Source organism: Mya arenaria, chromosome 7 (assembly GCF_026914265.1).
Source record: "Mya arenaria isolate MELC-2E11 chromosome 7, ASM2691426v1".
Lineage (NCBI taxonomy): Eukaryota > Metazoa > Mollusca > Bivalvia > Myida > Myidae > Mya > Mya arenaria.
This window is the reverse complement of record NC_069128.1, coordinates 59345969-59361837: the sequence shown is the minus strand read 5'-3', so window position 1 is coordinate 59361837 and position 15869 is coordinate 59345969. Positions and strand designations below refer to the sequence as shown.

General features: G+C 35.9%; 1 protein-coding gene across 2 annotated transcripts in view; it reads left to right on the top strand.

The window, feature by feature from the left end:
* Positions 1-15869, top strand: part of LOC128240368 (titin-like) — a 332344-nt gene that overhangs the window by 31755 nt on the left and 284720 nt on the right. For both annotated transcript variants that reach the window (XM_052956995.1, XM_052956996.1), the window contains 21 exons: positions 1884-2075; positions 2497-2605; positions 2898-3142; positions 3455-3574; positions 3752-3943; positions 4474-4671; positions 6062-6175; positions 6511-6633; positions 6950-7141; positions 7556-7726; positions 8121-8300; positions 9322-9450; positions 10424-10612; positions 11113-11289; positions 11529-11678; positions 11973-12095; positions 12600-12791; positions 13130-13313; positions 13588-13694; positions 14047-14177; positions 14700-14920. In XM_052956995.1, coding sequence (XP_052812955.1) covers positions 1884-2075; positions 2497-2605; positions 2898-3142; positions 3455-3574; positions 3752-3943; positions 4474-4671; positions 6062-6175; positions 6511-6633; positions 6950-7141; positions 7556-7726; positions 8121-8300; positions 9322-9450; positions 10424-10612; positions 11113-11289; positions 11529-11678; positions 11973-12095; positions 12600-12791; positions 13130-13313; positions 13588-13694; positions 14047-14177; positions 14700-14920 — 3439 coding nt within the window. The remainder of the gene's footprint in view (positions 1-1883; positions 2076-2496; positions 2606-2897; positions 3143-3454; positions 3575-3751; positions 3944-4473; positions 4672-6061; positions 6176-6510; positions 6634-6949; positions 7142-7555; positions 7727-8120; positions 8301-9321; positions 9451-10423; positions 10613-11112; positions 11290-11528; positions 11679-11972; positions 12096-12599; positions 12792-13129; positions 13314-13587; positions 13695-14046; positions 14178-14699; positions 14921-15869) is intronic.

The following is a 15869-nucleotide window of genomic DNA, read 5'->3' as shown; positions in this document are numbered from 1 at the left end:
ATGAATATCAACAGGAGCTTATTTGTTATTCTCATGTTTTTAAAATACTTATAATATTCAGAAATATTTATCACAGAATCAAGTTTTTCACTTCTGTATCTGATGAAACTGAAATTTTAATTTCTGAAAAAAAAAATGAAACATTGCTTTTAAAAAAAGTTCTATAATCAAACATTCACTTTCGTTACACCCAATGGATTTTTGCTCTCTTTTTTTCAAAATGAAATAATGTGTTTCAACACCCAGATGTAAATCAGTCTTAGCTTACCTTTCACCATGGAAACAGTTTACAAGGAATATAAACAGTTTAAACAGAGGTTCTTTTATATTGAATAATTTGGGCACCGGCCATTACTGAAAATCAAATTCAAATGCTTTTTCCAGGACATAGCTGGCAGAACTACGAGCATAGTTAGTAGAATTTCGGAGCTTTAAAGTTTTGGAACATTTCGTTACAAATATTTAAGGGTAGTCGCGGATTTTATTTTTCATGTAATGGAAGATTATTCTGAAGGTAATTTATATAAATTTTAAATAATGCCACTTTTAGAATTTATGCACGTATAAGTTATAACTTTACCATAATTATTTCAGGGATTTGAAAAGAAAGTGCTGAATTCTTTATTCATCCCAACTAATTTGAAATTTATTTGATATGCGATTACTGAATTTTTCAAGTCAAAAATAACATATTTTAAATTAATTTAAACTTGACTGACAATTTGTATATTTCAAAGTTTTATAATAATTTCAAAATATGATATTGATATCAAATACAATTTCTGGTAAATGAAATTGCTAATCAAAGCACACCTGGAACTGTCTGATCAATTATAATAATGATTTAGACAGGTGTGGATAATTTATGAAGGAACCATCTCTGTTAATATTGGCACTCAGATCTTTACAATTCCCAACAAGGGGTCTTGCCTGATAATCACATGCATAATAGAGACCTCAGGGATTCACTATTCTGGCTGCCATGCATATATCTACAATTTATGGGGATTCTTGTAAGATAACAAAGTTTCTGATGAATAAATAGACTTCTTTTTAATAAGACAGTACCTGCATTTTTTATGCCAGATAATTTTATTATAAAAACAACCGTAAGATAAATACAATTTTTTTTTTAAAAATAGGCCTGAATTGAAATATTTGTAATTGTTTGAAAAAAAAAAAAAAAATAATAATAAAAAAATAAAAAAATGATAATAATAGTAATAATAATATTTATAATGATAATGGTGATAACAAAAAAATAATAATTATAATAATATTACTATTAAAAAAAATAATAATAAGTATTTTAATTATAAATAAAAAAGTTTCTAATAATAAAAAATAAATAAATAAAAATAATAATTAAAATTATAATAAAACAACCCTTTTTTTACATCATTCAATCTGTGCATTCTTGTTTGATATTAATCAGTATGATGGCACCAGATAATAATCGGGTCTTGTGCCCTGGATCTATGATGTCAGATAATGTCAGACATGTGCTGTGGGTTTCAGTACCTCTGTGATAATTGGGGTTAATTCATAATGCCTGATAAGCCATTTGGCTGTGGTGGGATGATGATGAGGGGGAAATGAAATTGCAATAAGGTCATGATTTTGTCTCAAAGTTTCTGTGGTAAGACCAAGATGATAGAGAAATAATTGATTAAAGGTTTTAATCTAATGAATAATGAATAATTACTGAATGTTTAAACTCATGAACACCATACTAAAATGTTGCTAAGTCAGTCAATCTGTTATGCATCATGCAGTCATAAATTAATGCTAAGATGTTTCATTTATCTTTGCATTATAAGGGATAGCTAAATATGGATGATATTTTGAGAAAAAAATTATAATAAATATTGTTCTCTTTCCAGGCAAAAGAAGAAGAGATCAAGCAGCTTCTGTCACGAGCGGATAGCTACGCGGCCGAGAATAAATCCGAGGCAGTTGTGTACTCAGCGATGTCTGACACACTGGCCGAGGCCTGGCGCGATCTCAACGACAAACTCCAATATCGACGACAACTCTTGAATGACAGTGTCAAATTCCATAGGGAAGCCCAGACAGTAAGTTTAGGCGGGGCTTATCATATTTTACTTTAATGTTTTTTTCTTCTATATTATGAAATGCCTTTATCTCATATGTTTTTCAAAGTTTTAATACGTTGGTTGAACAAGAAAAACAGCATTTATTCACCTTCGCCATAACTAGAAAATCTTGAATGATATTCAAATGTGTGTTTAAAAGAGGTTTAGATTTTATTTATTTTTTTTAAGGGCTTTTCTTATAACAATGATACTGGATGAAATCACGAAAGAATGACAATTAGATTTATCATTGTGGAGTTATTTCTCACATTCATCTTAAACACTGGTAAAAAATTTAAGACAAGTTCAGTATTACTATAATTAAATTAATCAAATTTCAAGACAGCAACCATAACTCTTTATAACTGTGTTTAGTAACCATTTCCAATCTTTCTTTCAGTTTGCGTCTCAGATGGAACAGGCACAGAGCAAATTTGTGAACCTGCCTCTGGCCACAGACGTGGAGTCCGCGCGCAGACAGCTGTTACAGCACCAGGAGATCAAACAAGGTATGTAACTCTGACATCATCATTTGTATCCCTTTGCCAAGCAAGGTAGGGAACTGTTGCCTCACAATTGTCTTCCTTTTCAAATAAAGTATGTAACTCTTGTCAGATTATTGTCTCCCATGTTTGTAACATAGTCCAGGTTATCAAACAAGGTATGTAACTTTTACATTAACTTTTGTCTACAAATCAGAAGTGCACATCTGAAAATATAATTTCTCTGCCTTTAAAACAAGGATATACATATGAACTTTTGTAAACCTTTCTTAACCGTTCATGTTCTTTTTTTTCACAGACATACTCGAAGCTTCAAAGACTACCCTTGATTTAGGACACGCCCTACTTGATCGCATCAAGGAAATGGGAATGCATGCAGATTTTACGAACCGGCACGCCACAACATCCGCGTGTTACGGAATAGAACATCTACTCGAATTGCTACAAGACCGACGGAGACGGCTTGAAGAGCTCTGGGAACAGCGACGTATACGCCTCGAACAATCGCTACAGCTCTACCAGCTGGACGCGGAGGTCAACAAGGTTAGTGGATTAGTATGGTATTGGACATACCGTTTATCTATGTTTAAAAGCTGAATGGCATTCATGTTTGCATTGTTATTGTACTACGAAGATTTTGAAGATAATTCAGAAAAGAATAATGTGTTATGTAGAAATAAATTTCTTATGTAGAGAGTTATCCAAGCTCAGGATTTTCTAATTCAGTTTCAAATACACACTATTACAGTAATGTCAGTGTTATATAATGCTTGCTTTCTCTCAGTGACAATGCTTCAGATATCATAATAAACAAACAAGCCTATACTGACCATTTCATTGTTTCTATGACAACAGGTACTGACCTGGTACCGTACGACCGGCTACACGCACTTACAGAGCACAGAGCTGGGAAACTCACTCGAGTCCGCTCTGCAGATACAAGCCGACCACCAAAGATTTGAACACCAAGCAAAAGTGAGTTGAGATGTTTTAAAATGAATGTTTAACAGTCAAACCTGTATTGGAGATTGAATAAATGGAATAGATGGTTAATAATGTTTGCAACAAGAAACAAAATAATAAAAAAAAATGAAATAGAATTGACTACTTTGATCTATTGATGCCTACAATACAAAACTACTTTATTTACAGGACACACAAGAAACCGTGTTACAACTTGTCCGAAATGCCGACCAACTGCTACGCCGCACACATCTTGATGCCGAGGGCGTACGTCGGCGTTTACAGGAAGTTGACACGGAATGTGAGAACTTCATGATTAAGATCGACCATCGAAGAAAGAACATCACTTTGGCCCTGTCATTCTTTGACAAGGCTGAAACGGTAATACATTGGCTAGCATTTCAAGTGTTTTTGATTGTGTTTGTTCTTAGGGAAGCATTGATCAGAATTTTTTTCCAATTTTAGTCATCCTTTGGACATTTGTTCTGCATATTAGGAATAGTATGTAGGCTTTCAGGTATAAATGCGCTACCATGTAAAGATAGAATAATATGCTACAATCTAAAACTGCTATTATCTTTTGAACAAACCCATGTATCAAATTGGTCCAAATACTTCAATTTGTGATTTGTCCAATGACTTTAATACCTGATTGGTCCAAAGACATAAATTTTTGATTGGTCCAAAGACTTTAATTTGTGATTGGTCCAAAGACTTCAATTTGTGATTGGTCCAAAAACTTCAATTTGTGATTGGTCCAAAGACTTCAATTTGTGATTGGTCCAAAGACTTCAATTTGTGATTGGTCCAAAAACTTCAATTTGTGATTGGTCCAAAGACTTCAATTTGTGATTGGCCCAAAGACCATAATTTGTGATTGGTCGAATGACTCCATGTTGATTCTATTCCAGGCTCTAAAAAGGTTACATGACATAGAAGTCCAGCTTAACACCATGGACTTGCCGAGGAACAGCGAGGAGCTTGCAGACAGACATTCGCAGTTGTCTAACGTCATAGTGGAATCTTCCATGGCAGCGCAGACCGAGGGTCGTCTCCTACTTGAGAGGGTCAGTAGGGACGACCGCGGTGCTGATGGCGTGAGACACCGGGTATGTACATTTGTAATGTAATACATTGAGTCAGTCAGCAAAGTTGGACTCTTGCATGATCAGGCCCAAATTTCTACTTGGTGCTCAGTATCAAAATTTTTATGCCCCCTTTTGAAAAAAGTGGGGTATATTGTTTTGCACATGTCGGTCGGTCGGTCTGTCTGTCGGTCGGTCGGAATACCAAATGGTTTCCGATCAATAACTTGAGAACGCTTTGACCGAGGGACCTCATACTTGGTATGTGTATTGGTCATCACCAGCAGATGAACCCTATTGATTTTGAGGTCAGTGGGTCAAAGGTCAAGGTCAGTGTGACCTTTACATGAAAAACGGTTTCCGATCAATAACTTGAGAACGCTTTGACCCAGGGACCTCATACTTGGTAGGTGTATTGGTCATGACCAGCAGATGAACCCTATTGATTTTGAGGTCAGTGGGTCAAAGGTCAAGGTCAGTGTGACCTTAACATGAAAAACGGTTTCCGATCAATAACTTGAGAACGCTTTGACCCAGGGACCTCATACTAGGTAGGCTTATTGGTCATGACCAGCAGATGAACCCTATTGATTTTGAGGTCAGTGGGTCAAAGGTCAAGGTCAGTGTGACCTTTACATGAAAAACGGTTTCCGATCAATAACTTGAGAACGCTTTGACCCAGGGACCTCATACTTGGTAGGTGTATTGGTCATGACCAGCAGATGAACCCTATTGATTTTGAGGTCAGTGGGTCAAAGGTCAAGGTCAGTGTGACCTTAACATGAAAAACGGTTTCCGATCAATAACTTGAGAACGCTTTGACCCAGGGACCTCATACTAGGTAGGCTTATTGGTCATGACCAGCAGATGAACCCTATTGATTTTGAGGTCAGTGGGTCAAAGGTCAAGGTCAGTGTGACTGTAAGCTGAAAAAAGGTTTTCTGATTGTCCATATTTTTTTAATGCATGCACAGATGATTGGGATTGATGTATAAATGTTTGTATAGAAATGATTTTCTTTTATGTTACTATTTTAGTTGGGCATTTATTTGCCTTCTTAAGTTATCATAAGTAGATGACCTGCCTCATATGCATCCAATGACAAATCAGCTGTCATTTCAGTCCATGCATATTTCATTCAATTGTCCAAATATTTCTGGCAACTTGGCGCTCAGGGGGCATAATGTTTGACAAACATCTCTTGTTTAACAAGTCATGCTTGATTAAATTTTGAATTCTGGCATGCTGAGAAAGCATTTAGTGCAAACCTTGCTAGCGTGTGCTAAATAGGACCACTGCTGAGTGGGTACTGTTGTGAAATATAAAGTGGTTTAAAAGCATATTTCTTAATAATTAAAACAGAACTTATGTGTAAAGATCAAGATTCATTGTCAGATTTACCACCTTGTTTCAGATGGATCAGCTGCAGACTCGCTGTTCAGAGTTGGAGTCGCTCTGTAAGGCCAGGAGAGCTGAGGCCTGGGAGAGAAGCCAATCTTATCTCCACTTCCAGGAGTCTTACTCAAGTGTAAGTTTGACTTAGATTAAGTTTACGTAAGCTTTAAGTGAGTTTAAATTTGCATTGACTAAGTGTTGGAGGGCTGAAGCCAATAAGAGATCCCTATCCTATCTCCTTTTCCAGGAGTTTACTATCAAGTATTAGAAGAGCCTTAGATGAAGCTTTACTTAATAAGTTATGGTAAACCTTACTTAAGTTGAAGTAGGTGTTACTTAAAGCTAGAATGTCTTACTCAGGTGTAAGCTTGTCTTTTATTATTTTAGATCTTTTTTTTGCTTTATTTCATTCTTAACTAATAGAAGTGATTTGACCTTTAACTTTATGTTTGATGATTTCCCTTCCAGCTACACACCTGGATAACCCAGATAATTCAGCTCACATTAAGTCGCCATAGCGACATGGGGTCCAGCCTTACAGAGGCGACAGACTTCCTTCAAGTACACGAACAACTAGAAGAAGACATTAGAGTAAGCATTTTCTTACTAGCCATTATAATTGAAAACTTTACCTGTTTCTCAAAGAACAGCTTGCCTTAACAACACAGTAAACAAACATGGTAAGTTCCTCCTTGTTTCAGCAGAAAAAGAATTGTTAACCATTTAAACGCATTTTGTTACTAGATTACATTTTGAAAATTTCACACCTTTTTGGAAGATTAAAAAAGCCTAGTTGCATGCCTTGGACTTGTGCAGTCATATGTAATGGATGTTCATAACTTCACCATTGTTACAGTAGTCAATCAATTGCTTACATATGTTAATGAATGATGTCTGCTGTTTATAGGACAAGAGTGCGGAGTTGCATGCCTTGACTGAGAAGGCCCAGTCCATGGTTCGGTCAGGGGACCAGGAGGCTGGAGCAGCCCAGGACAAGGTACAGCACCTACAGGTGGAGGTGACACGACTCCACCGCGTCACAGAGGTCCGCATCAAGCTTTGTCTCATCTACGTCACCTTCCAGCGCCTCGTACAGCAGGTAGGGGCTGATATCATTCAATTATTTTATCTGCTTTCTAAAATGGCGAACATTTTGTTGAATCCAATTAGTCCTTTAATCTCTTTCATACAATTTTCATTTTCCAATACCAGGCACTATAGCTGTAACTCTTTTAGATTTGTTTTTTTACATCCATTTGTTAATAACAATGATCTGAAGATCCAATATCAATTTTTTTTTTGCCAGGTTGACAATGATTTTTTATTTATCTCCGGGGAAGAACAAGGGCCTTTGATCACACCCTAAGATCTGACAAAGAGAAAAAACTTACACTTATCCTCTTTGAAGCTAATCTAAACCTAAATAGGAAAAACCTAACTTCCTATTTCCAAATTTTCCATTTGAAAATCTTTTTGCTTGAACGCCTATAATTATTTTTATCTCTCCTTGCAGAACTCTAGCTGTATGAAGAGCTTGGAACACACACTAAGATCCGACACAGAGAATTTACAGGATCTAACAGACTCAGCCGTCCAGGAGACAGAGCGAGTCTGGTCCGAGGTCGAGTCAACGTTTAAAGACCTGGACGATAAAGGCAGAGAGTTTTTACAGAGTTCATCCATTGTATGTACTCATTCAATCATTCTTTTTCTTTCTAAAGTTAATGTTAATTTTAATGTAAATACTTTCTATGGTAATAGTTCAGCTTAGTTAAAAAAGATAAGTAATTGTCCATACTTGGCTTTATATTTTGTTTATATTACATATATGAAAAATGTTCTGGAGCCATTTTGACAGCAGAGTTTTAAATAATGCATTTTGGGTGGACAAAAGTAAGCATAAAATAATACAGTCGAACCCTTTTGGTTCAATCTTGCTTGGCTAGGTTTCCTTGTTGGCTCGAGCTGGATATAAATGGGAAGGCTCGAGGTATTTCGCCGGTTCTTGTGAGTTCGAGCCAATGCGGTCTGACTGTTAGTAAACAAAAAATGGGAAATTTTGTCTCTTTACCTCACAGATCACCGAAGATTCATCATTGCAAATACGTCGCACCATTCAAACTGTAGAGTCAATCCTATTGGAGACTCGTGATCACATGACCTTTCTAACTACCCAATGGGAGAGCTGGCAGACCCATGTGTCCACCAGCAGACAGTTTAAGACTCAGTGGCATCAGTTTATACAGGATGCCAGAAAGGTATGCTGGGAAAATATATTTATCATTTAATCTGTTGTTTTCTTGATATGATCCTTATTATATTGAATTGAATTTCTTTCTAAATATAACATGATATAATATAACTCATTATTTCCAGAACAAAATATCTTTAGCATTTCAAACAATGATATCCTCGATATTTTGTTAAGGTGTTTAGTTCATTGAAAAGAAGCATGAATTTGTCATTAACAATGTCATCAATGGTACAGACTGTGTAATAATTGTGAAAAGATTGTTTAATGTAACTGAATATGTTTTTATTTCAGCATTTTTTACACATGATAAGCACATTATGATTCAGCACAATTGCTTTATGTAAAACATATTCTAATGATATATTCCGATCAATTGACCTTTTTCTTATGAATTAATCTGTTAAATACACAAATTGACTTCTGATAGAAAATATTACCATAAGCTATTTTCTTACAGTCTATAGATAGAGTACAAAAACTAGAGGCAGACTTTTTCCCCGTTTTGGCGGGAGAACTAGGCACGTCAATACAGGCAGCAAATGAATACCAACAGCGCCTCGATAATTTTATGCCTGAATTTGAGGTAATTTTGCGAGCGTACCCCGCCTATATAACTTGTTGGGTGACGTTTTGATAGCTTCTATAAAACTGTTGCAGGTGTTCTGGCGCCAGAAAAATGGGGTTTTCTGTATTCCGGTAGAAAAGATAGATAAAGCTTAGAATAGTTATAATTATGTTTATTCTTAATAACTCTTTCATCATGATTCATTGTCATGATTATTATGACAGAAAAAATCTCAAGACAACTTGATACTTGTGCTAAATAGTACAATTCCATCCACAAAACATTGTACAATATCAGTATAAAAACTTTAAAATCAAGCTTTATCCATTATTCTCAGTGAGTACAGAAAATCCCATTTGCTTCCAAGCACTGCGCTTCTTTTGCCATTTGTATGGCAAATTTGTTGCTTTAACTATTGTACCCTTTTCAATGTTGTGGTTTTTTTCTATCGCCCAAACAGACTATAGATTACGTCATGATCATCGAAAAAGAGCAATTTGAGCCCTATTTAACTGGTTACCTCGGAAACTCGCTCGAAGAAGCAGAGAAACTCCAAACAAAGCTGCAGGAGTTTGAGCCCGAGGCTCAGGTAGAGAACTGGCTCATGTGCCTGTTGCCATAGCAAACAGAATGTCCGCATAGCAACCAGAATGTCCGCATAGCAACCAGAATGTCCGCATAACAACCAGAATGTCCGCATAGCAACCTGTCTGTAGACAATAATATATGCACACACATGGTCTTGTCCAATTGTCCCACATGTAACTGGAATATGTGTATACTGTCATTTAAGTTCTTGTAGAATAGTTATTTAATTTTCTTATTTCATTCACATGCATGATAGTAGTCTACATGATAGGCCTTCAGGTTGTCAATTGTGTTCTAAAATTCTAAGTAAAACAAGCTATAAAAGCCAAGGAAGATGTTATTAAAGTTATATAATAATGATTAACTTGATAGTGATTAAAATTTAATGTCAGCGCAGAATAAGTAAAGTTGAGAAGGTTACTCAAGTCAAATGAATTAAACTAATCCTTATTCCCTTATTTTGCATGTCAACAGTTCAGATTTAGTTAATTGGAGATTAATTGTGATTATTTACCCAGGACAAGTACCTGGACACAACAGTCGTAGATGTTAGTAATTCAAGCACATGATACTATGTTGTAGACCATTAACCATGCATGCTCTTACTTAATTTCTGATCATTTAATGTAGTTACATGTATAACAAGTAATTTTCTTAGACTTTTATGTTAATATATTGAGTTGCTTTGTTTGAACAATTATTCTCAATACTAAGATAACAGTGATCACTAATTAGGTTTGACGCATATCCTGCACAATGTATTTTGCAAAACTATATAATGTTAAAAATTAACAAGTCTCTTTCCAACAATTCTTTGTAATAAATGCTCATAATATGTTAAATAACTGCCTTTTCACAGAAATATTTAACAATCTTACATTGTCTATGCTTTATAAAATTGTCATGGAAATAGTGTAAAAATTAAAGATATAAAACATTGAAATTATAAAAAAAACTTTTTTCCCCACCCACAGCGAGCAGAGGCTGAAATTGAGGAACACTTGAAAAATGCGGAGATGTTGTCCATGAAGGGCGACACGCGTGGACAGAAGGAACAGATCGTGAACGAGCTTATTAAGGTTCACCAGAGATTCCACGCTAGAATACACGAGTACCAGATACTCCTAAAGATGACCATACAGTTCTTCAAGAACTTAGACCAAGTGAATATTGACTACCTTCTTATCTTAGCACTAGAATGCATGAGTAACAGATATTTTTCAAAATGACCATACAGTTGGGCAAAGTTAGTGCTCCCTAAATGTTAAGTAGTAAACACTGGTATATTTTATGTATCCATTATCAGTATTATGTCAGTCATCATCCAAGGTCACAGTCACAGTTTGAGGTCAAATGTGAAGGCTGGATATCAATGTTATCATCCAAGGTCACAGTCACAATTTGAGGTCAAATGTGAAGGTTGGTTATCAATGTCACCTCACCCAAGGTCACAGTCAAAATTTGAGTTCAAATGTTAAGGCTGGATATCAATGTCATCATCCAAGGTCATATTCACAATTTGAGATCAAATGTGAATGTTGGTCATCACCTCATCCAAAGTCAATGTCAGAATTTGAGGTCAAATGTGAGCAAAATGGACAGCCAGTCTAAAAACATGCTTTGTAGCAAGAATTGAAAATAATGTATAACATTTTTTTTTCAGCTGGACAAACTTATTGAGAGAACCGAACATGAATACCTAGAATCCGAACTGCCCTCGGACTTGAACCGGGCAGAATCCATGTTAGAGGAACACAAACGGAAGAAACAGGAGATATCCCACCTCATAAATTACACCGCAGATGAGGGAGAGAAAATTGTGGTCCGCGTCCGACAAACTGTAAGTTTGATTGAAATCATATAAAATTGAGGTTTAGTTCTAGGCTATTTATGTATACAATTTATTAGAAGACATGTTATTATTGCTTATAATTATCATGTATCTGTGTTCTTTCATGAGGGGGTGGGGGTACTTATTACCTACAGTGATAGCTCTTATTGTATTGCAAAGTGGCAATTGTTTTATGTATATGTCTCTGTTTGAATACCATACTTTTAACTTCTTAAAACTCCTTGCAGGATGCGGAGGCAGTTGCTAAGGACGATGTACAGAAGGTCCTGGGAGCAGCGGACGAGTACAGGTCTCGCTGGAACAATACGTGGGAAGAACAAGAACGACGACTCCGCCAGAACCTGCAGATATGCCAGTTCAACTTTGACCTCAGACAGGTATAAATCTTATGTAATGGAATATAACATTTAAGGATAGTTTTATGAAATTTTGAACTCTGTCACATATTTATAATGAGCTGCCAGGCTCTGCTATCACTCTGGATAAAATAGACAGCGTAATGGGCCGTGGTTGATCATTTTGGCATCTTATAGCTGTTAGTTCTTACTGATAAAACCTACACATTACCTCTAGACTATATAATTTCAACTCCTAGGTTATACTTGCTCCTAAAAGAATAAAATTTAGTTTTTATGAAACTTGATGGTATATATTTTCTCTATCCCATTCAGATCCATTCTGAGATTGATGAACTGCACCACCACCTGCAGGCCAGACGCGGTTCCTATGGTAACAGCATGGGAGGGGCCCAGATGACCTCCCAGGCCTTCAAACAGTTTGAGATGACTGTTGAGGTGGGTAAAATTTTATTTTTGTTTTCATTGCAAATCTTTGTTAAGCATGTTTGTTGTTTGCAAATATATATGTTATTAGATTAGGACATGTAATTGGGCTGCAGTCAATTGTATAAAAACTGGGATAAGTTGTCCACATGTTATGTTTATTCTAATTTGTACATGTAAATGATTTCTTGGTTAATATTAATTTTCTGATAAATATTTACCGATCAATTAATATTTTGGCCAACTTTAACCAAACCAATTAAAAAAACAAAGTTTATACAATTTGCAGCAGAAAGGCGGGAAGGCTTTATGTACACACAAATATCTCAACTTTCATGCTTGTCTGTTTTTTGCAGGAGGAATAAGCAATGGATACCAGATAAAAGAAACCACATTTAAAACAAAAACAGAAGCTTCATTATCTCATTTTGTGACAATACTAATGGACATTGTAATGTTACTGATAATACAGTTTCACCAATAAAATCTTTAAAAATATATATCATAATTTTCCAGATAATTGAGAAGAAGATCCAGAACTTTACCAGCACAGCGGAGCTGATGGTTGAAGATGAGCATTACGACTCGATGCACATTAAACGAGAAATTGACATGCTGAACACAAAATGGACGACGTTCCACACGAGTGTTCGTGACTACCGGGACATGCTCGATACATCCATCGAGTACTTCAAGCTTGTTGAGGAGGTGGGTTGGGTATTTAGTACTTGAGTTATCTGAGCTTTAAATAAAAGGAGTTTTTTGTTTTCAAATTGCTGCGCAAATCAATGTGCAATTGCAAGTTTCTACAATTACAGTCTTATAATGGTCCTGAAATTGAATGTGAATGTGTATTTTATTTAATAATAATGTAAAAATCCAAATGCCATGGGTAAATTTGTGATAGCAAAAAAAATAATTTTACTACATAATGCATTGATGGCCCATTTTAAATTTAAATGTCTAATTGTCTCACTTAATTTGTTTCACCAATGACAATTAGCATATCTGTATCAAGGCCCATAACTCTGGTTTTACCTTTACAGAGTGAGCAATGGATGATAGAAGGCAATAACCTGCTTACCTCCCTTGGCCAGAGAGCCAGACAGTGCAGAAACCCCTCAGACGTGGATGGATTGATCCAGCCTCTACACAGATTTGTGGAGGAGGGCAAACCATTGCAAGAAGATAGGTTGAAACAAGTCTCTGAACTCGCTGTACAGCTCTATGGTAAGCTTGTTTTAACTGGTATCTTGAGTAGAACAGTTAGCTAAAGTTTTCCCTCAACTAGAATGTCAATGACATATTCCTTTTTTAATGCTGGTTAAGTTTAAAAGATAAGTGAATATTTCAGAATGAATATGTTAAAACATTGATGTTTGTGGAGATTTTGAGGCGATTTAACTAGTATGCAGGAGGCGAAACATTCATTCATCCTGATACAGATTTACTTTAAACATAACCCACATTACCCTGCCTTCAAACTCCATTCATCACTTTGCAGGTGATGAGGGCCCAAGCCGGGTACATAACATCCATGTGCAGTACCAGGACTTGATGCAGAACTGCCAACAAGCCGACAACGAGGTCTCAAAACTCAAACACAACCTGGTACGTTTTGAAACAGAAATATTGATGTCTGATAGAAAATGAGTTGTTCAATTATTTATTTAATCTGTCTTAAATTTGTGTATGTTGACAGCCTCTTCCTCTGGCACATTTTGAGAAATCTCCTTTAAATAACATAAACAGATGCTGTTGTGGAATACCGTAGTTTATACCTTGTAGGAATTCCTTTAAATATTTGCTTATAATGCAATGTGTAATTATGTTACTGTCTGCAAGAATAAAAAATGCCAATTTTTAAAGGTAGATGCAACAAAGCTTTAAGGAATTCACATGCATGGCACTTAGGCTGTTTTTGCTTCTTTCCCTCAATTTTAAATTTTGAAATGACTTCTAGGAGCAGCCAGCCCAGGAACCGGCCATGGAACAGTTTGTTCCCATGGAAGTTACTGTGACAGCGGAGGCCCCACCCCGTCCTCCACGCATCACCCAGCACCTGAAGAATGCTGAGGTCATGGAGGGAACTAAGTTAGTAGAAAATTTAAAACTGAATTAAGCAAGTTAAGGGGATATCATATGCTATAACTCAGTGACTTTTGAAAAAAATAAAACTATTTGATCCAGTGTTAGGGGATGTTGTTGCATACTATCGATGAACTGTCTCCGTAAAACTGAAACTGCTTGGTGGTCGAGGCTATATAGAAATCACCTTATGCCCTCCGTCCGTCTGTCTGTCCATCTGACAGTCCTGGGACAGGGGGACAAGTCTACTTTTCTCCATAACTCACTCTCAGTGATACTTCTAATTAAGGTGGAGTAGTGGAGGTATTAATCACATCCAGTGGTAGCTCTAGTTATTCATACATTAAATGCATTTTGTGCTTGCAGAGTCCCTTTTCCAGAATGTATTATAAAACCAATAACAATTACTGATGCACCAACAAAATAGACCCTGTATTGATCCCTGTAAAGATCCCATATAGATCCCTGAAAACATATGCAGATCCCTGTTTACAAATTTTGAACCGATGTTCATCATCTTTTCCCCAGGGTGGTATTTGAGGTCCACATTGAGTCTGAGATCTCCTTCGAGGTTCGCTGGTTCAAGGACAGTCTGCCCCTGAACAGCCCCGACTACGAGACCCGGCTAGAAAAGAATGTTGCCTCGCTCATGATTGAGGAAACATTTTCCGAAGACACTGCCCGATACACAGTCAAGGTCAACAATGGTGTAGGAGAGGTCGAGTCCTCCGCTTACTTACATGTCAAAGGTAGAGATTGGTTTGAATAGCAGACTTGTAAAATAACTCGAGTAAAAGCATTCATTTACAGTGTTATATAAATTTCTGGTTCCTTTGATGCAGAAATTGATTTCAGAATTTTTGCCATTTCAGAGTAATTTTATCTTTCTAAGCAAACCAAATTAAACGGTGACAAGGTAGCATAAGAAGGTTCACTATTAGTTTCACAGAAGCTACGTTCCATGAGAAGTAAATGCTTTTACAGTTTATAATCACTTTGTATGATAGGTATAGATAACTATGATAAAAGTGTTGGTATGAAACATATTGCATATTGTAATCATGGTTTTCTAACTAAATTTAGAGAGTGTGCTCTGAAATAAGGAATAGCAGACAGTATGTTATCTTTTTGTTCCCATATGAAAATGAGTAAATGGAAGTTTCATCTGGTTTAGAAAATGTAACTTGTCCAAATATGAATTTACATATCATACTGTTGCTTTTTATTTATTTCAAAGTCATTTATATTCAGAAGACAATGTATTAACTTCTGTATCTTATCGTATATTGCTTTTATATAGACCAAAGTATGGCCACTGTTATACACAAGATAATCTTACCCGATGTGATTCGTATCCATGGTAATACTGAATGTCTTAAGGTTTAGCGGTTAGGAAGGGAATCTGTGTATCGATTAATAGCATTCAAATACGAACATAACTCTAGATGTCGTTGAGTGTAGCAGTTTTGTAGGGAACATTTTCATTCATGTTATAACAATGGCTAAGGGTTCATGTCAAATGTAATGGAACGGTATTCTGACTAAATTTATTTTTTAACGATTTAGAAACTATGGTCTTGATGGTCAGGTTTTTATGTGTTTAAGACTTTAGTGTAATGTACATGTAGAATTGTGTATATTATTGGATGAAATGCTTGTGTTTACAGATTCAATCATACTCATTTTGCCTTTCAAACT